The 26,792-nt window shown below is 33.3% G+C and overlaps 1 protein-coding gene and 2 pseudogenes across 1 annotated transcript in view; 1 reads left to right on the top strand and 2 right to left on the bottom strand.

The window, feature by feature from the left end:
- Nucleotides 1-11,801, bottom strand: part of LOC128169753 (tetraspanin-9-like) — a 135,711-nt gene extending 123,910 nt beyond the window's left edge. Inside the window, exons 1-2 of the mRNA XM_052835840.1 lie at nt 11,724-11,801; nt 11,329-11,562 (exon numbers count right to left, since the gene is read on the bottom strand). Of these exons, the coding sequence (XP_052691800.1) occupies nt 11,329-11,562; nt 11,724-11,771 (282 nt within the window). The 5' untranslated portion in view covers nt 11,772-11,801. The remainder of the gene's footprint in view (nt 1-11,328; nt 11,563-11,723) is intronic.
- A 4,963-nt stretch (nt 11,802-16,764) lies between these two features.
- On the top strand, nt 16,765-21,108 carry LOC128169763 (uncharacterized; annotated as a pseudogene).
- Nucleotides 21,109-25,808: 4,700 nt separating this feature from the next.
- Nucleotides 25,809-26,457, bottom strand: LOC128169765 (uncharacterized; annotated as a pseudogene).
- Between the last annotated feature and the right edge of the window lie 335 nt (nt 26,458-26,792).

The following is a 26,792-nucleotide window of genomic DNA, read 5'->3' as shown; positions in this document are numbered from 1 at the left end:
AAGGTGAGGCTTTTACTCCTTTTAAAGTTTCTTGTTAACTGGTTAAAATTTAGTATATAGTATAGATGTACATGTAAGTACGTGCACACTGTTAGATGTTTTTGTTATGGTGTGGGTGTTTGTTGTTTGGGTTAGGGTTTGTTTGTTTGGGTGATGATCGTTGCTCTACTGATACACGTGTATACATACACGTGTTAGTTTCTTGTGTATTCTGTGTGAATTGAACGGGTTTTTGTCTCTTAAGAAACAATAGACCTTACCTACCTGTATATTGGAAGACGACCGTGAATCACACACCTTGTACACAAGCCCCCTTCTCTCTCTCTCTCTCTCTTTCTCTCTCTCTCTCTCTCTCTCTCTCTCTCTCTCTCTCTCTCTCTCTCTCTCTCTCTCTCTCATGTGTTTTAGGTGACTCAGAAAAATAGTTATGAACGAGTCGATCTTCCTAAGTATGGATACTATGTATCCGACGATGTATATCCTCGAGAAGCTTATAAAATATACAGAAAAACAAAACTTATTTTGTAGGGGAAATTATCATTCATTATTATTTACGAGACAGTCCAGGCTTATATAATAACCAAGAATATTGACATGATTTGAATCACTTTACAACGTTAAACCAGGGTTCTTTTTTTTCTCCATTAAAAACTGAGACCGTAAATCGTAAAATTTTAACCCGGTCACATTTTCATCAGCTTGGGAAAATGAAACGAACTTAATACTGAATGATAGCCTCAAAATAAAGCATATACTGAACATGAAGCTGCAATAATTATACCGGTGTATTGATTGTGTTGAATATTGAATCAACCTACAGAGTTCTGCTTTGATTTGGTAATTGCATGCTCTATAAGTCTGCTTTTTTTCTTCTACGAACAGAATAAGTCATCACTGGAAGGTTAAGCGTGTATTGGGTTTAAAAAGTCTATAGTGGGGTATGATTGAGTCTATGTTAGATTTTCTTGTTAGAAAAAGCCGGTTTTTTTTAAATATTCAAACTGATACCCCCATACCCCTCTTTCCCTTGAATGGATAATTATCCGCTACACCGATATCATGCAATGTAAAATTTTGCTACAGGCTTATGAATGTCCTGTACATGTAAATATTTGATTTTAAAAACGCAGCGAAACAGAATCAGAATCTAGAGATTTAGATATTGTTTGGTGAACTAGGCAGTGAATGTCTTGAGATGAAAAAGTTTTCAAGATGTAAACAGTTACAAACATTGTACAGAACTAATTGTGTACGAAAATGTAAATGCACTTTGCTTAAAAAGTCTAACCTTTCCCCATATACATTTACTAGAATTAATAATTTAGGAGCATAACTATTTATAAAATCTGGAATGCTTACACAATTTAAGTACGCTAGCCTGTTTGTTTAAGAAATACATTATATAGCCTTCATACACGGATAAAGGTTATGCCAGTCCACTTCTCTAAAGAAATGAAATTGTCGAATTGCATCTTTTGAATTAATTGAGTTGGTGTTTATATTAATTTCCATTACATGTCTTGAATTTTGTATTTACATGTTCACCCAACACAGTATTTACAGTTTGACTCCATACGTATTTCTGAACTTAGTATAACAGTGCATTAATTATATATATTCACACCAGTATACTTCCCTTCTTATTTCAGACACCTCTTTTAGATCGTATGAATATATAACATAAAATATTTTGATTATACGTAAAATACATGCATAATTTAAGGGTTCTTCGAAAAACTAGAGACCATCTTTAATCTTAAAATTCGAGCAGAGACATACAAAAGTCATGTACATGTATATTATAACAGTACATATGTCCCTGATTCGAGTTTGTAATATATCTTTAATTAGTTGCAACAAAAGAATAAGGGTATGAAAACACTAATACAGTATAACGATAACTATGTAAAAAGCTGTTTTTCAAGAAATAAAAATAAAAGACATGATTAAATGATTAAATCCGCAGGCTTACAACTCAGTATCTCGGCAGGCGTAAGGGTAAGAACTCTGTCTTCTTTACATAATTTGAACATTTTTAATAATATTTTTCATTAAACAGCGAATACAAAATAACCTTCTATTTCTTTGATCATGTATTTAGTTAGGAAACATAAAATATCCAAGAAAAACAAATTATCAGATAAACGGCAGGCGTATAGATTTTCTCGGCAGGCGTATGCATTCTGCGTAAGAGTTATCTATTTTACCGATTTTTACCAATTTTGTGTTAATTAACGAATTTAAAGTCAACTTTTTATTTCTGTTATCAATTATTAAGCTAAGTAAACTAAAATATCAAAGAAATAATAAAAATAATCCATCAAATAAACGGCAGGCGTATACATTTTATCGGCAGGCGTATGATTTCTTCGTAAGAGCGATCAGCTTACTCGATAGTTACTTATTTCGTGTTAATTAATTAATATAAAATCAACTTTTGATTTCTATTATCATCTATTTAGTTAAAAGAAATAAAATATCAAAGAAAAAAGTAAAATAATCCATCAAATAAACGGCAGGCGTCTAGATTTCCTCGGCAGGTGTATGAATTCTACGTAAGAGTTATCTATCTTTACCAACATTGAACATTTTTGCTAATTTTGTGCTAAATAATCAATATAAAGTCAACTTTTTGTTATTATGATACTTAATTTAGTTAAGTTAAATAAAATATCAAAGAAAATATTAAAGTAATCCATCAGGTAAACGGCAGGCGTGCGGTTTTCTCTCGGCAGGCGTGTTTTCCCCGGCAGGCGTCGGCAGGCGTGTTTTAGTATGACCGGTAATTTTTACATGTTTCATGTGTGTTCAGACTCGCTCGAGGTTCATGGGGGACTGGAAAGGGTAACTGAATTTATCTATTTAAAAAAATAACAGATTGTGAATTTTCAACTCAAAATTCAAAGCAGGGTCTAATTACAAACATATCATATATTCTTGTGCAGAGGACTCCAAATGTAGTCATGAATACCCTGTAGACATAACTTCAAGTAAATAAAATTGTATACTTCAGACTTCAGAGTTAAAACATGACTTTAATATCTTTATGATGCCGATCATTGTATCATTAAAGAGGTATAGCAGACCAACGGGTACCCGGTACATGTACTTGTACATGTAGGTTACAAGTTAGAACTATGCCTACCATTCTACCAGTTCACATAATTTTTCTTGTTTAGCAGTTATGATGTGTACTTAAATTGTCCTTGTTAATGTTTTAAATGTAATTTTTTATTCTCTTTTTTTAATCTGACTACTGGCAGTACTGGCGTGCGAGCAGTTCTCGCCGAGGACCATTTCTCGCTGGTGCACTGTTACATCATATTTTCGTATATAATTTTATGTGTTGATAAAATGACGTAACAATGCACTGGTGAGAAATGGTACTCGGCGAGAACTGATCGCACGCCAGTATTGATTAATTACAGACAAAAACTGAAGGTTGCGAGTGTTATTTTTAATTGAACAACATTGTTTAAAATAATTCTTTATATATGTGACGATCAGACCGGTTTGAATACCAGTGCCAGATAGCTCAGTTGGTAGAGCACCTGACTAGAGATTCAGGGGGCCCAGGTTCAAATCCCTTCATTATTTCTCCCATCCTGTTACAATATTGGTGTTGTGACCAACCCCTGGAACTAACAGGTTAACTCGATCCTGCCAGGGATGATCTTCGAGGGTGAAGATCATTTAAGGGGGAGGAATGTGACGGTCAGACTGGTTTGAATACTGGTGCCAGATACATGTAGCTCAGTTGGTAGAGCACTTGACTAGAGATTCAGAGGGCCAGGTTCGAATCCCACTTTGTTCCGTCGTTATTTCTCCCATCTTTTACATATACATGTATATCAGATATATGACAGATGATTAAGGTCATCACATGTTTTGCAAGATGCAATAAGTGTTAAAAACCTTTACTTTACAACAGAATACATTTAAGTGAATATTTTTGTTTCTTGTTATTATTTGGTGTGGTTTTCTTGACAGTGTCGCATAAACAATTTACCCGCTCCTAAAACACAAACTTTCTTTTTGTGGATTCAGCTTACCGCTGATTGGCTGCTGTTGCAGCAGACAAATAAGATATGCACGCACAAAACACAATGAACTTATCAGAGAATGAGTTGAGTTTATTTAAACTGTTGGAATTTGGGTATTTTTTTTTAAAATGTATACTTGTGACAAAACATATATGTGGTACATACAGCTGTAGCTTTATGAAGAAAATTTTGGTTAGACCATATATACCTATCATGCAAGTAAATGATATTTACAAAAAACTTGCAATTTATGGCGCACGAAATATACGCTAGTTTTATAAAGATTGACATACATGTAATGTACCACATTCTTTGAAAAATAATCTATTAAAAATTCTTCATTAAGTTTACTCATACATGTTTTATGCTTATTACACGTAGTATTGTTTTTAAAACATGTAATTTATAAGAAAATAAACAAAAACCCTCGCTAAATTTATTTGCAAACAAAAAATACACAGTAGAATTGATAAAAAAATGGTATACCAGAAGCTAATACCAGTACATGTACTTTGACGCTGTTCGGTGGGTAATATTCGTTTGTAATTTACGAATTGAAATATTGACTGTTGCACTACAAGTATGGTAATAAACTCTCTCTCTCTCAAACTCTCTCTCTTTCTCAATTTGATAAGTGTTTATACCTATGAAAATTTTTTAATATTATATTATGACTTGATATGCAAATTTTTGATCTTGTACTGCCTAAATGTTATGTCATGTATTGGGATATGTCATACTTATTACACTGCATGGTCAGTGTATTTTTTACAGAAATACTATGCATATGTTAATGTAAACACAGCTATTACTAGTACATGTATGTAAACACAGCTAATTATTTTTTTTATTTATTTCAGCTCAAAACAGACTCTTGTTACCACATGGCTTTTACCGGTACCTGTTGATTCTTGTGGGTCAGCTCCTGGGATTAACCTGTCACCTCTATCCACATGCATATTCCTTGTGTTCTACAGACTATTTACTGGTAATTCAAATTAAATCCGATAATGCATGAACAATAATGGAACTTGAAGAAAGCATCATGCCATGTTGTGGTTTGTGTTTGATAAGAAATTATGAAAACAAAATTAAGGCTGTTTAAAGAAATTCATAATTGCTGTGAAAATTTGTTTTTCAATAAAAGTATACAATTATGTTTCCTTTATTTTTTATTTCATAAAGATATTTAGATGTGTTTACATAATTGAACCCCCCCCCCTCTTTTTAATTGTCTGCATTAAGATTACATGTAGGATATGTAAATGTACATTTGACTTTGAAATAACATCTGCAGCTATGATAATTACTTTTGAAATGAACAAGAAACAACCTATTTCTACCTTTCTAAGGTATATATGCATAAAAAAGTAGAAAAACATGTCAAATTTGAACATTTTTCATTGAAATCAACTCTGTCTCCAGCTACCTGGGTGTGTTTGAATTTAATTCTAATTTAAGGCAGATGTCTAACTTGTAGGTTGTAACTTACTGTTTTAGCATGGTTAGAAGAAGACTAGAAATCAGAATAGATTAGATATTCACTAAATATGATTGTTAGCTTACTTTTTTCATGAAAACAAGAAATCACAAGCAGGACAGCTGTCTATTTGTTAATTAAAATGGTACAAATCATACAATAAACAAATAAAGATCACATTTTAGAATCATTGATGATTGTTTTCAAATATGTGTGAGAAATGACTCAAGGAAATTGCCACATGTTTCATAAAATTAGGTAAAACATTTCAAACCATGTCTTTTTATGAAAATCAAAAGATTGGGGGGTGGGGGGTATACATGTAAGGGTATTTCTAAGTGATGTGAAGCTTTTATCATGATTATATCATGTAGGCATATGTTGTATTGAATAAGGTTTCTTTTTAAAGGTGGTTGAACAAAAGTTGACCTCTAAAAGGTCAGATAAAGATGTTTTACTATGGAGAACCCTGTAAATCTGTGTTTACTAAAGGAAATTGGAAATGGTGGGTTCACTTAAATGGCCATATTTTTATTAAACCTCAATGGAATTGGCAATATATGTGGTATTCTTTTTCTCAGAATTGCATTAGCTTTCTTATTCTAATAAGGTTTCTTTTTAAAGGTGGTTGAACAAAAGTTGACCTCTAAAAGGTCAGATAAAGATGTTTTACTATGGAGAACCCTGTAAATCTGTGTTTACTAAAGGAAATTGGAAATGGTGGGTTCACTTAAATGGCCATATTTTTATTAAACCTCAATGGAATTGGCAATATATGTGGTATTCTTTTTCTCAGAATTGCATTAGCTTTCTTATTCTAAGACAAACCGTCTTTTCATAAAAATGTTAGTGTACTAAGTTAAAGATACAAGGAACAGTTTCGGATAAAGTACCGTCAATATTTTTGTAAAATTGAGAGTGACTGTACTTGAAGGTTTATCATTGTTGCGTAGATTCATGAAATGAATTTTAATGATTACCAATAGTTAGAGGGATGTCTTTTGTTGGAATTGGTAAGCAATATTAAGGCCCCAAATTTTAAGTACATGAGAAGCAGTAATAAATTGTGAAACTTGCGGCTATGACAGATATGTTGACTTTACAGTGAAATTGAAGGTTACAAACGGGAGGTTATATAACATGAAATATAGGTGGATAGGATATTATATGCCTATTTAGTATTTACTGGGTTTGAGGACAATAGCAAGTTTATTGTCCCCCAAGACAGCAAATATTTAATGAGGCAAAGCCAAGGGAAATAGTAGCTGTTGAATGGGACAATAAACTTGCTATTGTCTGAATAGTCAGTTAATTGGTATTTCATTATACAGAAGAAAACTTTATTTGTCAGCGATGCAGAATTTCTTGATGATAAACAAATTAGAGTTAAATCAAACTTTGTATTTAATGCGGCGATCTTATTAGGTCAGAGGTGTTCCGAGTTTAAGGTGATATGGGACACTTCCATGTTGTGACGTATTGTTTATCGAAATAAACAATAAAATAAAGTGTAATTATATAAGTACATGTAGTTTCTTCTCAAAAATGGTCACCTAACTCCTTAGCACAGTGGGTTAGAGGGTTTACTAGGAACCTATAAGTCATGAGTTCGAATCCCGCTGGGGTTTTTACAATTTTTACCTTTTCAAATATTTTTAAAAGCTATTTTTTGGTTAAATATTGTAAAATTTGAAAATTCTAAACCGGTGAAAATTTTTCAATTATATAGTACTTTAATCCACATTAATATCGACAGATGTCCCATACCACCTTAAAAAGGAGGGAAATCAAATTCTGCTAATGAATGGTTTTGATGACTATTCACCATGGGCAGATAGCATGGATACTATTTTAGATAAAAAGGCATGTTTATGCGGGCGCCTTCTAGTGATCAATTTGTCGGTCTGTCCATCCGAGATGGCTTGACAGGAGCATAGCTTCTCTCCCCTTGGCCCAATCTGGCTCATACCTCATCCACAGGGTTCCTTTGGTTGAAGGATGTGCAGTGACCTTGAACCATGTTTTTAGGTATAAGGTTAAGGTCATAGCAGAATTATATATATAAAATCCTTGTCTGGGGCATTTCTTTTTTCCCTTTGGTCCAATCTGGCTAATACTCACAGAGTGTCTCTATGGTTAAACGATGTGCAGTGACCTTGCATGAAATTTCTAGGTAACGGGTGAAGATCATATCGGATCATGCAAAAATCCTTTTTTTGAGAGCATATGTAATTTCTACTAACCCCTATTTGGCTCAGACTTCACATAAGCAGAGCTTTTGAGTAAAGGGTGAAAGGGTGTGTAGTGACCTTGAACCTATTTTCAGTGAAAAGAAACTGTGAAGGTCATATCAGAATTATAGTTTTAAAAATCCTTGTCCAGAGTATATCGTCTCTCCCTTTGCTCCATTCAGCCTCATACTTCACCCACATGATGCCTTTGATCAAAATATATGCAATGACCTCGAATGATATTTGTAGATGAAGAGTCAAGGTCATATCAGTTCACACAAAAATCCATATTTTAAGAGCATAGATATACTTTCCTTTTAGCCCCTATTTGGCTAATATTTTACCTTTACAGAGTTTATTGGTTAATGGCGTGCAGTGACCTTGAACCAAGTCTGTCAATGTGAAGGTCATAGCAGATCTTTTTAAAATTAGTTTTAGACAGTAGATTATTTTCCAAATATGCTTAATCTTGGTCAGATTGAACAAAAATGCATGTATGTTAGGGGGAATGAAATTGAATTAAAAGTTCTATGCCAGCTGGAAAAATTTCAAGTTATAGGTCAAGGTCAAAGCAGAATTCTCTGAAATAACAAAAGCGGGGCCCTTTGAAATGTTCACCTTTTCAATGTTGTCTGGTTCATAGTAATTTTGCATAGAAAATATTCACAGAGGTACAGTAAAGTAAAATTTACATCGATAAGTTTCTGACAATTAATGACGCAACGAGCACACAGTACGAAAGGTCAATCCTTTGAAAAGCAGTGAAGAGGAAAAGTTGCTCAGAATTATGTTTTAAACAAAATTGATTTTTTACGTAAATTTTAATTTTGCATTCTGGGTTAAGAAAAAAGATGTTAGTTCAAGGTAAAGTAAACTTGTACCTAAAATGAAGTCAAATTTGTTAAGTCGTACTAAAACACATTTTTTTTTTGTTAAGTCGTTCTTGAAATGGTTAAGGGTTTTTGGTTAAGTCGTACTTAAAAACATTCGGATTATGTTAAGTTGTACCAAGAATCATTCGATTTTTTTTTATCTTTTTGTACTTAGGTTTCTTTGTTACTAGATTAAGAACTCTGCTTCTTAGACGTACTTCTAGCGTTGCTTTCGACATTAGCGGAAAACCCACTCGTTGCTTTGCAACGAGCTTTGCTCTAGTTATTATTCTTTTTTTGTCTTACAAATTTTGTGCAGGCGATTTCTCAGAGATGGGACGATCGATTTCTCTCAAATTTTCAGGAATAAAGTCTCGTTATCTGAAATTTATACCGCTGAAACAGATTTTGAAAATTCACTTCCGGTCGGAAGTTATCGTCCGTTTACGATTTTAAAAAGTCAATTTTGTCTCTCAGGTTTTTCAAAAATGAGCAAAGATAAAGAGCTGAGACTTTCAGAGATGATAGATCTATCAATTTCCTGGTGCACCTCGGTATAGAGAATGTCCGCCGTCACTTCCGGTCGTCACCGGAAGAAATTTTGAAAAATTGAATTTTTCGACTTTTTTATTTTTTAATATTTTTCTTTGAAATTTTTACACCTGATAGTGACCCTTTTACTGATTCAGAATATGTAATTTGTTTTAAAATCGATAGAGGCATTCTCGAGAAATTAAGCGTCATAGTCCTGAAGCGAGAGTCCGAGTAGCTCAGTCGATATAGTCGTGGACATGGCCCCGGCGACCCGGGTTCAAGCCTCGAGTGCCGCAAAAAATTTTTCTCTTTTTTTCGCTTCGATCTACGAATTTATCTTTGAAATGATAACTCTAATCTTATCTATTCAAAAATTGGACGGAAGACCCACTCGTTGCTCGCAACGAGATCGAATCTAGTTATTATTCTTTTTCTTTTCTTCTGACTCCTTTTTTGCTTCATAACTCAAAAGCTTTTTAACCGATTTTGATGAAATTTTCAGAGATTTTTGCAAGTTGGCGTTCCTCAAAAATCTTAAGTTTTAAAGAAAACGTGACCTCCGTTTTGACGTGACGTAATTTTTAAAAATTTGAAAAAGTCATTTTGTCCCGGACTTTTCTCAAAAACGCTTTAAGATAAAGGCTTGAAATTTTCAATGGTTATGATTTGATCGATTTACCTCTGTCGTAAGGCTCGAAATGAAAATCTGTCACTTCCGGTCAAAACCGGAGGTGAAACAAATTTTTCGAAAAAATGAATTTTCTGATCAAATCAAAAATGAATATGTGTTTTGTAGACCTTATCAAGCTGAATCTAACACTGAAAGCCGTTTTAAAATCGGACGATGCATTACAGAGATATTTGGCTTTAAAAATTGATTTTTCCGGAAATTTTGATTCCGCGTCCTTGGTTTAAAAAATAGCGTCATGTTAAAAATAAAGTTAACTCGTACCATAAATAATTGTAAGGTCGTAATGTAACACATTCGAATTTTTTTTGCTAAGTTGTTCTTGATTTTGGAAAGGCTTTTGTTAAGTCGTACTTTAAATCATTTGAACTTTGTGAAGTCGTACCAGGAATAATTCGATTTCTTCATCATTTTATTTTAGTAACTCTTGTTATCGGTTAAAGAGCTCTGCTTCTTACAGGAACTTCCAGCTTTACTTCCGACATTAACGGAAGACCCACTCGTTGCTTTGCAACGAGCTTTGCTCTAGTTCTTTTTCTTTTCTTCTGAGTCCTTTTTTGCTTCATAACTCAAAAGGTTTTTAACCGATTTTGATGGAATTTTTTGAGATTTTTGCACGTTAGTGTCCCTCAAAAATGTGAAAGTTTTAAAGAGAACGTCACCTCCATTTAGACGTGACATCATTTTTAAAAAAAAATTAAAAAGTCATTTCGTCCGGGACTTTTCTCAAAAACACTTTAAGACAGAGGCTTGAAATTTTCAATGGTTATGATTTGGTCGATTTACCACTGTAATAAGGCTCAAAATGAAAATCTATCACTTCCGGTCGAAACCGGAAGTGAAACAAATTTATCGAAAAAATGAATTTTTTGATCAAATCAAAAATGAATATATGTTTTGTAAAACTTAATAAGCTGAATCTAACACTGAAAGCCGTTTTAAAATCGGACGATGTATTACAGAGATATCGGGGTTTAAAAATTGATTTCTCCGGAAATTTTGATTCCTCGTCCTTGGTTTAAAAAATAGCGTAATGTTTAAAGTAAAGTTAACTCGTACCAAAAATAATTGTTAAGTTGTACTTAAACTCATTTGGATTTTTTTTGTTAAGTCGTTCTTAAAATCAAATAGGTTTTTGTTAATTCGTTTAAAAAATTGAACGAAAGACCCACTCGTTACTCGTAACAAGATCGTATCTAGTTTTATTAATTATTCCTACGCATATATTGAACTATCTTCCCAGGGTAATATCAGACTAGGTGATCCCCTTTTGTTTCTATCGCATATCAAACCAAAACTTATTGTTCGTTCCTTCACTAAATCCCTAAGTTCATTTAACATTTACTATTTATCTGTGGACAATGGCTAACTCAAGCATGAAGACCCCGTATTCCAGTACTGTTAGTAATTTAATTTTCATTTGTTGTTGTTTTTGGGGGGTTTTGTGGCTATTTGTTTTAACTATTCCAAAAATACTTACCCTTTTGTAACCAATCTTGGATTTACAACAGCATCCATATGCAAAATATCCAACTGCCATCAAAAGAAATAAGCCAGATAGTGTAAACAAAACAATGAGGAAAACGAAAATGATGCCAACGTGAAAAGAAGATGCTGTAATTGAATCAAGAAGATCTCTGACGTCCACCGTGTTTATGTCTACTGCAGGTTTAAATGCCAAAATTCCTAATACGAACATTGACGCTCCCAGTACCTGTAAAATACAAACACGGGCTCATTTCATTTATAAAAATGTCGTTAGTTTGCAAAATGATAAGTCAAAACTTCATTTAAAAATATGTAAATTTTACTTTTATTACTAGAATTTGTTATTATATTTAAAACAAAAACCTCATTCCTGTCGATATAACTTACAAAAGTACTGAACGTCATAAAACCAAATACTATATCTAGCAATGCCATTTTTATGCTCTGGTTCTATTTTCTGTAGCTACAATTAAAAAATACTCAATATTAATTCCAAAATAACCTACATGTTATTTATTTATTTATATGATAACATATGATAAAAATGTAGCATTTTAGTACATCATTATATGAAAAAGGGGCATGCTATAAAATCAACTTGAAAAAATAATTACTTTCTGTATCGGTTGATGCTAAGCCACCCCATTCAAATTAACGAAACATTTTTAATTTTAAAAGCAATAAGCACAATACCGAACTTATGGAATAACCATACATCATCAAACATTAAAGAGCTCAAAGAGACGAGGCATCACCTTTATGAAAAAATCGCGCATTGAATTCTATGACACATTTTTTTATTTAAAAACTTAATTCTTAAAGTATTGTGTTACAATATCAGTATAGAGATATCATCTTCATCATTCATTTTTAAATACCCGAATACTTGACTTGTGATGATGTCATCAACAATTAATCATGACATCATAGTACATTATATTATTGGTTTCTTCAGGCCTTTATCAAATGTTTATATCCTCATTTCTACATAGATACCAAACACCAGAGATATTCTAACAGTATCTTCCCTATTAAAATACAACTAAACAACCTCAATCAATATGCTTAAAGGTTCTCACATAGGACCTTTTCTTTTAAAAAAAAATTAAAAGATAACAGGACATATTTTGCACGTGTAACCTGTGGCAATCAAGAATAGCTCTTTCAGTTCATTCTTCAAGTTAACATGTCTAATTATCTTAGAAAACCCCTGTCTAGGTATGAAATGCACATTCAATCCTCGTATTTGCCAGCCATTCACATCTCTGGTCATATTGATTTAGCTCTCATTGCTTAATATAAAGTCTTATTATCCCACAAACTCAAGCACTTTGCACCCAAAACAAACCACACAGGTTTGGCTTGCTCATTGCAGGCAATTAGCATAATTGTACCGTTTAACTCTTATACTGTATACATTGCAGATTGTCTTACTGTTCATACTTTCTAATTTATACATTCCAAAAGTGCAGGAAACCATAACATATATAACACTTTTGTCTTCAAACTACAGTTTCATATTAGTCATTTCGCCAACCTTCGGATCAATCCTCTGAGGTTTTCAACAAGTCAAACTTAAACAGTCTATGCTTTCACTGTTAATACCATTTAACTCTATGGTAAAATCTTGATAAGATAAGAGTCATTACGCCTTGTAGAGTTTCAGTTTTATTTTAGTGTACATTTATGCTGCCAGGCTTTTCTCAAGCTCGGCACCTCCTTTTTGGAATGTATCCAACAAAATAGATCAGATCAAATTTAGCTAAATACTCATAAATTCAAGAAGGCCTTAGCGTTGATTTGTATCCTCATTTACACTGTCATGTATTTTTTTTTCATTTCCAATTTAAGACCTCTTGATAATTATAACATTAACTAGGTCTGGTTTTGGCCTTTTCATAATTATACGTGTCCGATTGTAATATACTTTCTTCATTTAATCCCATTGCAAATTTGATAGATGCAGGTTTATTTTCTATCTAAAAACAAATTGTATAACTACGTAACCCGTGTTACTTAGTATGATTTTTGTCATTTTCTTTATGATGTCTTGTTTGTCAAATGCTTACCTTATCTTTTTAAGTTAGTAGTCCATCCTAATGTTTATCTTTGGATCAAACTCTACATTTTTTGGTGTGTGGTGTGTTCATTGCTAAATCAGGTGTCCCATCAATATTAATTATCTCTATATATCATATATCAGTAACATCATCAGCTCTTAAATTGCATTTTAATTGCACCAATAATCATCTTGCCAGTCATATTGTCAAATCATCTTATATCTTGCATATATCTTTACACCTTAGGTAAAATACTAAGCGGTCAACTTTATTGTCACGACCACCAATATTTCTCGTTTGTTGCATTCATTTACTCTGCATGTCCCTTCCTGGAAAGTCATGGTCTCTATGCACAGATTCTTTACACATATTGATTAAAAGTACCTGTGTTTAATTCCTAGGGAATGGGCTTACATATGATCCAATTACGGGATATATCCATTACAACAACATCTACCATTACAACTAACGTAAGCCTGTTTCATTAACGCAGTCGAAGGCAAATAGCCATGATTGAATGTAGTGTGTTATAGAAACAGAGGGACATTAGTGTGTTGGTCCAAATTCTACTTGCAGACGATACAAATTTTTCTGTAGCTCATATGCATACACAGCATCAATCAACTGTAAACATCTAGGGCCTCCTTCAGGTAGGGTTCAATATAGTCTACCATCGAAATGGTAATTAATAGCGGTATACATTTAACCGGTGTGCATTTTACAAGTGAACACATTCCATCGTAGTTGTCAGGAAATGGCATTACGTTATATTTTAATCTACTACTTTGAGGACCTCATCTACAATCTAATGGTCCATGTAAGCCTCAGACATATTTTTATTATTTCATGATCTCAAATCCTGGCAACTATATAGCATTGATCTGATCAACTTCTCAAACATCACTTTTTCTCGTGTCACCCAGAGACTTATTGCAGTACTTCCAACACGCAATAATTTAAGTACTCCCTTATTTAAAAGCTGCATCGTTCATCATGGCTCACCTTCAAGCTTAGCCTTGTTTCTTGTGGGTTAAAACATCACATAATTCACCTCATTGCAAGAAATTTGAAGCTTTAATAATGTACCACAATACAAATACTCCTGATTTCCACAAATATTAAACTTGGTAGGGCGACTACTTCTCCACCCAGCCAGGTGGATTCTGCTATTTGACACAAGTTTTAACAAAAATTGTCTCGCATGACCACCTCCGAAAGTCATTCGATTATCTACTTAAATAACAATCACATTATACATGCTCGCAGTTTAAAGATACTTCACCTCTCACATAGACTTAAGTTACATGGTTTTCATTACAAAGAACTATATATGATATTAGTCAAATTTGGCCCCCATAATTCGCTATTTTTAAAATGATTCAGATACATTGATTTGTTGTATTATTTTATAAAAGAGTTGACATAAAATATGTGTTTCACCTATTCATTTGATTTATATCCACTCACTGGCTGTATATGACGTCAGAAGTGACGATTTTTTTATAATTCAATCAAAATCAGTCAAAAATTGACATTTTTCTTATCTTTTTTCGAATGGGAAATATAGAGCGACTCTTTGAACAAGAACGAAGTTTTTGTCACTTATAAGTATTGGAAAGATACATCTTTGGTGAAAATATTTTGTTTGTTCAAGCAGTTGCTCAATGTTTTCTAAAAGAAAAACTGCTTAAAAACAAGACATTTTATGATTAAAATGAGAAAATGGCGGGAAATGGTAAAAAAAAATTTACGATATGTTTATTTTGTCAACTTTCACGATTGCAGCATTGTATTGTTTTATTTAATTTTTCTTTTTGTCCTTCTTTCCGTTGATATTCAGTTCTATAATTATCTTCTTTATGTTTTATTTTATATTCGCTTACAAATATCCGATAACAGTATTTGGAAAGCATAAAGGCCGCTTTAAGAAAGAGATTTCCATGGCAAATGGTCTTATTTACACAGGTTTAAATAAATTATTGGTGTTGTTTATCGTTTTGTATGAGTGTATAAGGTATCGGTCAGTCAAAACTAAACAGTGATGAATCATGTTATACATGCATTTAATTATTTTGATATGAGATTACTGTGCAGCTGAACAGTAGAATACATTAGTAACGCTGGTTTTTTTTTTTAAGTCAAAGAACAAGCTGTCTGTTTGTATCTTCTATTTACTATCTAAATGATTAATAAATTTATATCTCTTCACGGAACTGATTTATATATTTATCAAAATATCACACACATGGAATGAATAGAATTAAATTTTATAAATTTAATCTTAAATCAATAGACTTCTAATCTGTACATTTTTATACGTAAATGTTTGTAATTGCGAACACCTAAAAAATCTTACCTGAAGTCTTCGAACAAAAATCGAACAATATGACTGCTTCATTTGTTCGCTAAAATTTATATTTGTATTTAATGCATACAAGTTTATCAACCGTGCAAAAAACCAGCATTACACAAACAAAATATTTGAGTGATTTTAAAACACCAAACAAAAGCGAAAATTTAGAATAATAGAATGGAATTCATTTAAAAAGCTTAACCATTCGGATACATATCCAGTTCGAAACCGAAACCTCAATGAACGATGAATAAAAAATTGTCCAACTATTACATTGGTTTCATAAAGGTTATTCTATTTTTGTTAAAATTTACTTTTACAAATAGGTCATATCAAATGGTGTCAATCTCGTTAAGGTAAAATAAGAAATCGACATAGGAGATTTTGTAACATCACAACACGAAGCAGCAATGTTGGAGCTTAATTTTTTTAAACAAATTAATAGAAATGATTTTTTCAGTTATACTTGTAGTAGTTCATTTACCGATAATTGTTTAAAGGACAGTTTATCAAAGGCTACAGAATTAATAAAGCAATGTTCAGTTATTCAATGCAATGTTAACTCCATTACCTTTATATTAATTCATGTCTCAATAGAGACCAAACACCCTAATTTGAATACCTTTTTTTTTTTTGCTTTTTTTGTCTTATGACAGTTTCTGGATTTTTTAGTATATCGGATAAATTTACTGTTAAAGGGACTTGGACACGATTTGAGATCAAACATGCAATTTTTATTTTTTATGTATAAATGTATGCATTTTAAATTATTAACCAAAATACCGAATGTTAAGTCCAAGTTACAAGCGAGATCCAGAGGTAAGAATTGATTGTTATATAAACAAAACCCTTATAGTTGTTTACAAAACAAGCAATGAAGAGAAAATTACATTTATGCAAATAAATGCATTTTTGGCAATCATGAATTATCTCCCTTTAACCTTTTTAACCGGTAGGTGGCAATGTTGTAGTAATTTGTACGGGTAGAGTTGTCTGCCCATTTCACCGCTAAGTGGCAGCTTGAATCAAAACAACGCACCCAAAATGAAAGTTTAAAAAGATCTTCAATCTGTAAATAATACAAGGAATTTGCTTGTGTAATTTAAGCCAGCAATATCAGTGTAAGTGCATTCATCAGATACTTCAGTTAGATGCCGAAAATTATATATTGATAACGTTGGTTATCCGATTTAAAAGATAGCGTGGGTTGTTACGTAATGTGTTCATAAGTTAAGAGTAAAGAAGGACTTATACATGTATGTCTCTGAGGATAGTAAACGCAGCTATGCAGTGCCCGAGCTATCTACAGTTATTTGTTAACTAAAAATGGTATTGGAAGTTTTATTCTGAGATCAATTCCGAATCGCCAATGTCATGTGTGCGTTATTTATCAGAATGGCTAAAAATAGACGGAAATAGCGTTCTAAAAATATCATGGCCAATGTTGTGCTTTTGGGGAGTTCGCATATCGTAAAACTGAAACAATATATCGATTCAGATGTGAAATTTAAGAATTTTGGAATTGAAAACATTAGTGTTGAATATTGTGGAATTCCAGGTGGACGACTCGCTAATCCGGATCATATAGAACGTTTTAAAAATTTCATATGTAGATTTCTTCCAAAGTATGCAGTGTTCCAGCTGTGTGGGAATGACATAGACCCAAAGGATATTGTAATTAGCGAAGTCCGCATCATTATCCTTCGGTTTGTGAACATTTTAAAACTTATTGCTAGACGACATTCTGTGAAAATCATTGCATGTCAACTCCTCTTTCGTGAGAATACACGACATATTTTGCCTTCAATTTATAATAGCTTGGTTATTGAAGCAAACAAACTTTTAAAGCATGAACTTGCAACGGATTCAAATGTCTTTTATTGGAATTTAAAAGGACTTAAACAAAATGAACATTCTAACTTTAAGGATGGGGTACATTTAAATTGGGAAATTGGCCTTCCGAAATATTATAGGAATATCCGTGGAGCAATTTTATGTGCAATAAACTGTGATGGGTAAGATGGAGTCCAGAGAAAAGGATATACCTTGATGTTTGCCATTTACTTGATATATATGTGATATTATTTACATAAATTATTGTTAATTGTGACAGTGAGTGTGATCATCATTATGCTTATGTATTTAATAATTCTGTCAACATCCTCGATTATGTTTATAATGAAAAATCTTGCATGTATTTTGTCTTGGAAATAGGATATGATCTGGTGCTACTGTTAGTTTGGTTGCATGACACTTGTTTTGTAATGATTTATTTTGAAGCAATCAAAGTACAGAAAAGAACAGCTGGAGTGATAGCTCTGCTGAACTGATCAACTAACTCAGTAACTGGCCGTTGATTGTGTATAACACAGTTATTTTATCATTGATTAAAAAATTATCTCCACATTAAATTGTGGTTACAGGTTAAGATATTTGGTGCTAGCCAAGTTTTAATGTGTATTACATTCCATTAGGAATGACTGAATATTTTAGTCCTTGTCCTGTACATGTATGTAACAGTGTTTACTGTTATAAATATGTTTAACAGTATTCAGGTAAAGACTAGCTAACACTTGGTGTTAATCAAGTGCTATGTATTGAAGTACATGATAGTGTCTGGACAAAGTAATATTTTGTCATAGCATTATAGACAGTGCTCACTGTGTACGTTATTACATAATTGAATGAATGACAGTGTTTACTATATAATACACATGGGATTGCTACTACTAGGTGGTGCTAACTGGCTAATTACTACGCAATATAATACTGAGATCAGAACATATAATGCTAATGTTAATTATTTTGGAATTTCATCAGTGTTAACTGAATTTTCTGATAATCTAGCTGTGTTTGCAGTGTAACAATTATTAGCGGTAGCTAAGTAACTTGGGCACGTTGGTGTCTGTTTTGCCATATTTTGTGGTAACTGAATTTAATTAGAGGAAAGTATACTGTGTTAACAGTTATGTTTAATGTTTGTTTTGCGATAGCAATTTCAAAATTAAAATTTTTTTTACAGCTCACAATGTCACAAGCGAGGAAAAGGAGAAGGACAGCAGAAAGTTTTAAGGATAAAGTGAAAGAAATCGTAAAAGAAATGGTAGCAGAGGCTATTTCAACAATTGCTAGTGCAGTGGTAGCTCAATTACAACAGAATACATTTGTGACAGGTCCAGTCAACGTCAACGCAATCTGCCAAGCAACATCAGTTGGGGATGATGCGATTGAACAGCAGCAGCAGACATTGGACAATGCAAACCAAGTACCTGATTCAGTCGTCTCAACGCCCTCAAACGGTAATTTGCGCAATGTAACAGGTCCTCTGCATGCAGGCCGCCCATTAGGACAAGGTATCGATGTAAAAGTAAAGTCAAAAATCTGGGCTGAAGAATACATTCCCCTTGGATCCCTCATTTTCAAACAGAGCTCTGCTAAACTTGAAGCAGTACAAGGAAAAGATAATTCTTTTACTTTTCAGCAAAAGGAACATAAGTATTATTTCAGAAATCTACAGCAGTGGATGAATGCATTTCATATCTTTGTAGCGGTGTACTGCGAGAAATGCCCTGCGCAAGCGCCTTGTTTAATGAAATACATAGCAACAATTCAAAAACTTAGCAATGATGTAGGGGACAAGGCAGCTTTTTATTACGATGAACATTTCCGAATGTGGAGAGCTGAAAATCCAGCCCAAATGCCCTGGGAAAAAATAAATGCTGAATTACACATGGAGGCATTGCAGGTTGGGTTGAAAAGTCGGCTTGATGGTCAAGAAAAAACATCTAAACAAAAGTCATTTCAACAGCAGCCCTTTCGTGGCAAGTCCAAATAACCATGCTTCAGCTACAACAACAACAATGGTAACTGTACCAGACCGAGCTGTGAATACTCACACATCTGCAGCAGATGTTTTGGGGAGCATTCCAAGAAAGACTGCCATGGACCATCAGAGTCAAACAAAAGAATTTATGGAACTTCCAATAAACAGAACCCAACCAACCAAATCAGAAAATGAGGTCAGCCTGAATCCCGGTGTTGTTACTCCTGTTAATGTAAAAGCTTTCGAAATGTGGTTACAAGGTTATGATTCAGCAAAATCTAAATTTTTGTTAGATGGGTTTACATTTGGGTTTAAGATTCCTTATTGTGGGTCGAAACAGTTTAGACATTGTACTTATCTTCAATCAGCCAGAGAAAACATAAATATTCTTCAACAAAAAATTGATCTTGAAGCTCAGAAATAGCGTGCTGCTGGTCCATTTTCTACAAGTACGTTACCATTTAGAAACCTTCAAATATCACCACTTGGTTTAGTGCCTAAACAAAAACCAGGGGAAATCAGAGTTATTAATCATTTGTCTTTTCCGGTGGGATTATCAATTAACGATGGTATTCCAAAAGAATTTTCTGCTGTGACGTACCAGACTGTAGATGATGCAGTGACATTCATTAAGCGATTTGGAAAGGGGGCATTACTTGCAAAAACTGACATTGAGCATGGATATAAAAACATTCCCATCCATCCAAGGGACCATGAGTTGTTAGGATTTGCAATTGGACATGATATTTATTATGACAAGACATTGCCCATGGGTTTAAGTTCATTGGATTGTCAATAATAAGCTAGGTATAGAAGGTTGTGTACATATGTTAGATGATTTTTTGTTAGTTGGCCCACCCTGTCTTTCTCTATGTACAGGTCAAGTAGAATTATTTTTGCGATTTATGCAACAGATAGGGGTTCCTTTGAAGCAAGAAAAAACTGTATATCCAACAACAATGTTAACATTTTTAGGATAAGAATTGGATACTAATGATATGGAGATTCGACTTCCTATGGAGAAATTGCAAAAAATTCGTGAAAAACTTTCATTGTACAAACAAAGGAAAAAGATCACTTTACAGGAACTTCAATCACTCGTAGGGCTCCTTAATTTTGCATGTGCAGTAGTGCAGCCAGGTCGCACATTCCTACGCCGCTTAATTGACCTTACTAAAGGATTATGCAAACCTCACCATAGGTGACGGCTAAACCGAGAAGCTAAAGCAGACCTTGAAGCATGGTCACTCTTCACTCAAAACTTCAATGGAAAGTCTTTGTTTCTTGAGGATACATGGCAAACATCTATCACTTTACAACTGTACACAGATGCTAGTGGCCTGGGATTCGGTGGTATATTTGGAAACAAATGGTTCTATGGACAATGGACTTCAGATTGGCGTAATTATCATATAACTATTAAAGAACTTTTTTGTATTGTGGTAGCGGTTCAGTTATGGGGACATGAAATGTCAAATAAGAGAGTTGTGCATGTAATTAATAAACAAACTGCAAAAGAAACTACCATTATGAAACTTCTGCGTAAACTCGTTGTGCAATGTTTAAAATTTAATATTTTATTTGTTGCTAAACATGTTCCAGGAGTAAATAATGTGCTCAGCGACAAATTATCTCGTTTACAGATAGTGGAGTTTCACAAGCTAGCACCTTACATGGATCATCATTCGGCACCAGTACCGGAGGAGATGTTCAAACTCTGATGTCCCTGTCCAAATATTTAGCAGAAAATGTGTTGACAGTATCAACCTGGAATGCTTACAACAGAGCGAAACTAATGTACAAAATTTTTTTATCAAAGTACTTTACAGGTGCACCATTGTTTCCAATGTCAAGTGAACATATTGTTTTATTTATTTCTTGTTGCTATCAAAAACAACTGTCTCCACAAACTGTGACAACATAATTGTCCGCATTGGCACATTTTAACAAAATGGAAGGCTTTCCTGATCCAACCCAAGATTTCATTGTGAAACGGACACTGCAGGGGTTTCAAAAGCTCAAAGCAAGACCAGACACACGCCTTTCAATCACACCAGTGATCTTGCAGAAAATTGTAAATGCTCTACCGCAGTGTACCCAATCCTTTTATCAAAGAACACTTTTTAAGGCAATGTTTTAATTAGCATTTCATGCCTTCTTACGAGTGGGAGAGATTACGTCAACAACGAATAATACGATGAATTTATCAGCAATTTCATTTGGTCATCAACCGAATGGTGTTCCAGAAAGTATGTCTTTGACAATGGTTGATTATAAACATCACAGAGGGAAACCTCCAGTAACATTTCATTTAAAGGCAAACAAAGAAAATCCACAATTGTGTGCAGTTTCAGCTATGTGGGAATATAGATCAATAAGAGGAGATTGTGACGGACCATTTTCATGTTTCAGGACAAATCACCAGTTTCTAGGCATTATTTCAATCAACAATTAAAAATATCACTCAATTATTTAGATTATGACACAAAACTGTACAAAAGGCATTCGTTTCGAATAGGTGCAGCTACGTTAGCGAAATCAAAGGGAATATCAGATGAACAAATTCAATTGCTTGGACGATGGACGTCAAACGCATACAGGAAATATATTCGCATTCCCTTGTTAAATATTTAGTTTATCCAATGGGTACAAATTATTTTAACAAACTGGAGAACATGGGGACAGGGGCCTCTGTTTTGACAGTATGAAGGTTGAGCTTTGAACTATTATACATTCTGATTACTCGTATTGTTAATTACAGCAGTTCTTGGGGACATATGAAAATGACTGTTATAATTTCTGTTGCAACAATATTGTCCTATATATATGTTTACTAAGAAGCATGGAGTCAGGGGCTTCTGTTTCGTTAGCATGCATTATTTCGATGTTCTATGTAGTTTCTAAACAAATTTTTGTTTTGCTATAACATTATATTACTTATGGTTATAAAAGAAAAACATGGGGTCAGGGGCCTCTGTTTTTCATTTTTGTTAATTGAACTTCTTTTTGCAGTTCTAGGTTAAAGCTTTAACATGGTTTGTGTTTAAGTATCTTGCCTCAAGTTTAACATCACAGAAACATGGGGTCAGGGGCCTCTGTTTCAACTTAAAAGGGTATAATGAAATATTTTTGCACAATTATAAGTACTCTGAATGATTTCTGGGTGGGGGGTATTACTTGTTAAGTAATACTTTGGCAAAAGTTGATCCCTCACCTTTGATTTTAAAGGCAAAATTTTAACCATGTTCAAGTATTAAGCATTGTTTTTTATATTATTTACATGTTGTATATAATTTGTATATATGTGATAAAGTTTATCGTCATTTTGTTATTAAGTGACCAATTTCGATTCAACTATGTGTTTTAGTTCATCAATTTAAAATCAAACAAAGCAGAAACATTTAGAGTTAAGAGTTGACAAAAAATTACATTTATGCAAATAAATGCATTTTTGGCAATCATGAATTATCTCCCTTTAACCTTTTTAACCGGTAGGTGGCAATGTTGTAGTAATTTGTACGGGTAGAGTTGTCTGCCCATTTCACCACTAGGTGGCAGCTTGAATCAAAACAACGCACCCAAAATGAAAGTTTAAAAAGATGTTCAATCTGTAAATCCCTCCCTAATGAACCGTAATTCGTTTATTATATATCGGTATAGGTACACATGTATTGGTCATTTACGTCATCAGTTTAATCAAAATTGTTTATTATGAGTTTTTACTTGCCTGAATTTTAGGTATAGGTTTTTATTCCTTAAGTCACTTATATATGCCCGTAAATGTCTCTTTTTTCTTATTGTATGAATTTACCATTTTATTGTCTGGCCAAAATTTGTTCTAGTGAAACATTGAGTGTTGATTGGTCTACTGTGTCTTCATTGTCTGGATTTTCCATATTTGTCTTGCCAAGAACTGTTTACCAATATTATTGTCAAAAATGGCAAAAGTTGATCCCTCACCTTTGATTTTAAAGGCAAAATTTTAACTATGTTCAAGTATTAAGCATTGTTTTTTATATTATTTACATGTTGTATATAATTTGTATATATGTGATAAAGTTTATCGTCATTTTGTTATTAAATGACAAATTTCGATTCAACTATGTGTTTTAGTTCATCAATTTAAAATCAAACAAAGCAGAAACATTTAGAGTTAAGAGTTGACAAAAATACCATATCTTACACTAAATGACATGTAAACAACAATTTAAACTAATTCGATACCTTCATAAATACTATTATCGACAAAAGAAAGATACATTTGATTGAAACTTACACCAGTACAACACATATGTAAACAATAACAATATTCGAGCATTGTTTACAAAGTAAAGAAGTATGAAAAACTCTATCTTGCTTATAACTTGATATTTGACTTACACATTTTGACATAGCATTATAAACTTCTATATTTATATCATTATAAACATTGAAAATGCAAAAATAATATTTGAAACGATTAAGTCAGATCGTGTCTAAGTGCCTTTAAACAATGGTGAATGTATAATTGTAAACAAATATAACTATGAAAAATAATGTGTTGTGTTTCTTGGAGGAACATGTCAATGCACTCTGTAAAAAAAGTTTTTGATTCATTAGAGGACATATCGCATGTTTTTTTCGGAATTTTTCAAATAAAATCATTCTATACTTTGAGTGTCCCGACTTACATTGTATTATAACGCATCGCTTGCGTGCATTATAGAAATATCATATATAAAAGTATACATGAGTTAATGGTTTCAAAGGTTACAAAAGTGATATAGAATATGCAATACATGACTCAATATAAAGTACCAAAGCTATCGATGCAGACACATAATCGCCAAATATGACACTTATTTATGCCCGTATTATGCACCTGGTTTCATAACATCATTTAGGAATACTACGCAGTGCTACAAGAGTCACAGAGTTTATTCTGTTAGTTATCATTACCACAATTCATTGCACAGTACACATAAATATCATAGTGACCATTGTGTAATACTAGCAATTCAAGGTCATAGCATGGCTATTTGTTTACATACGTCCCCCAAACAAAAGAAATAACCCGAAGGGAGATTTCTCATGTCTGACGCCCGGAATAGGAAAGCGTCCTTGATCTACCCTTGGTCAGACGAACTTTCTAGTGACATATCAGTCAGAACATCTATGTTAAGAGATAGTATCAAGTGACATGTTTCCACATCCAGCTTGGAACATCATTTATATACAAAAACAAATCTATGACCAGGATGTATACATAAAATCATATAGTTTGATTATATCGCATTTCAACCATGTAAACAATAATGAATAAAGTATGACAATAATGACCAAGATGAAATAACCATAGTTGAAGATCATAGTAATTCATCATCAAAGTAATACTAAGTATGGTTCAGCTTAATGTCACATTTATATACGGAGTCAAGGCATGCTTTTAAGTCCACAAAATATCCTTTCTTATGAGGGGTGATGTTAGCTTCATAGGTTCGTAGTCTTCGGTTTCTTCCTGTAGTTCTCCAGAACGAATACGGAAAATTTAGCACTTTTTACACATTTTGCATTAATTTACTTCACAAAATATCACAATTCCTCTATAAGGAATACACAACTTCTTCACAGCTGCAGCTTAAATATTAATACATCATCGGCACCCGTGGATAGAGGGTCGGCGCGGATGGCGAGGCGACTTCTCGCTGAGCGTCTCCTACGTTCCTCTGTTGCGTAGACATCGCGGCCTTCTCTTCCAGGTATTAACGTGCCAGCTCTGGGTCTGGTCTATAGTATTTGGCCCTTGGAGATTCTTCATTTTTCTTCCAAGTACCAAGTACCAAGTAATTGTTGTGCTAGTTTGGTCGATTTTGTTCCCGTACTATTGGTCATTTTGTGAGATTTGAGTCTTCCGCTCCGTCGGGGTTTCTATTGGATCCTAATGTTTTTTCGGGATTGGTTCAAGTTCAGTAATGTCACTAGAGATCCACTCTCTGGGTTCACACAGCAAAATACAGTGTCTTTGGAAGAACCTTTCTTATCTCTGTCACTAGCCCTTTTTCGACAACCTGACCAGCAACAACCACAGCATATACCACCCCACTTTTTAATAGTTTTGCGTCTCTTAATACAAAGTCTTATCGTTACTGACAAAGTTAAATACACATAAAACCAGGGGCTCCCCACCCAAGACGAGTATTAGTTACTTGCAATTCTGCCAAAAGTGCATTTATAGAGAAAACTTTTAAGAAATCGACCATGCAACTACATTTAGCTGGGTTGTCACAACAAAATTATTATTCTCATTAAGTATGTAACAAAAAGAATTCATTACCTTGGTTCCCATTCTGAATTAAGTTTTCTGATAAACAATCTATTTTGACTTGCATATTCGATCGCACTGCACAAATCAATTCGAGTCACAACTTTTTGACTTGTAATTTTTTTAAGAGACACGAAGATCTTCTCTTTTGTGTTTTCTGCGTAATCCATTTCTATTGAGTCTAACTCATATTGACGCAAACCAAGATATCTAAGCAGATGACGAAAATATCTCGTTTCATATTCACAGACAAGACGCATGTCCCTTTCCTCTATACTTGTGCATTCATTATGTATATGAAATTCCTGAAACCTTATTTCACTGAAGTCGTTTATAGAGTCGATGATGTCTTGTCGCTCAAGTGTGGATAGAATACTTATAAGCTTTTCTTTGTGATCTATATCTGGGTACATTTGATACCACTCATACATTGCCAGAAAGTAACATTCGCTGTCTTTTGTTTCCTTAAATGTTTTCTTTTCGGAATACGCCTGTCCTAATTCACCGAAGAACATAAAAAATGGTGTTGATGCTGATAGCTTTCTGGAAACCATATCAAACAAAACTTCGGTTTCTAGGAAAAAATGAAAGTGAAAAACAATGAATCAAAATTTCATTTAAGGCGGCCGACTTTGAATTTTTTTGCATAAAAACTACAAAAAAATGTTTTCTTTTTATCAATGTGAAAATAAACCAACTCTTTTAATCTATAACAGGGGCATTTACTACAGGAATGTGTAGATTTATGTTGCGATTGTTATTAGGCGGTCATCTCAAAACATCAAAATGCACCGAATGTTGTTATTAATCTGGATTATTACAAATATAAGTTGGTATAAATGATTTTTAAAGAATTAAGAATATGATCCCGACGACATCTTTTTCTGTGCGTAAAAATTCAAAGGTATACACAATTTCA

The sequence above is a fragment of the Crassostrea angulata genome, unplaced genomic scaffold, assembly GCF_025612915.1.
Source record: "Crassostrea angulata isolate pt1a10 unplaced genomic scaffold, ASM2561291v2 HiC_scaffold_206, whole genome shotgun sequence".
In the NCBI taxonomy this organism is placed as follows: domain Eukaryota; kingdom Metazoa; phylum Mollusca; class Bivalvia; order Ostreida; family Ostreidae; genus Magallana; species Magallana angulata.
The sequence above is the reverse complement of the archived record's forward strand: the minus strand, read 5'-3'. Positions and strand labels throughout refer to the sequence as shown.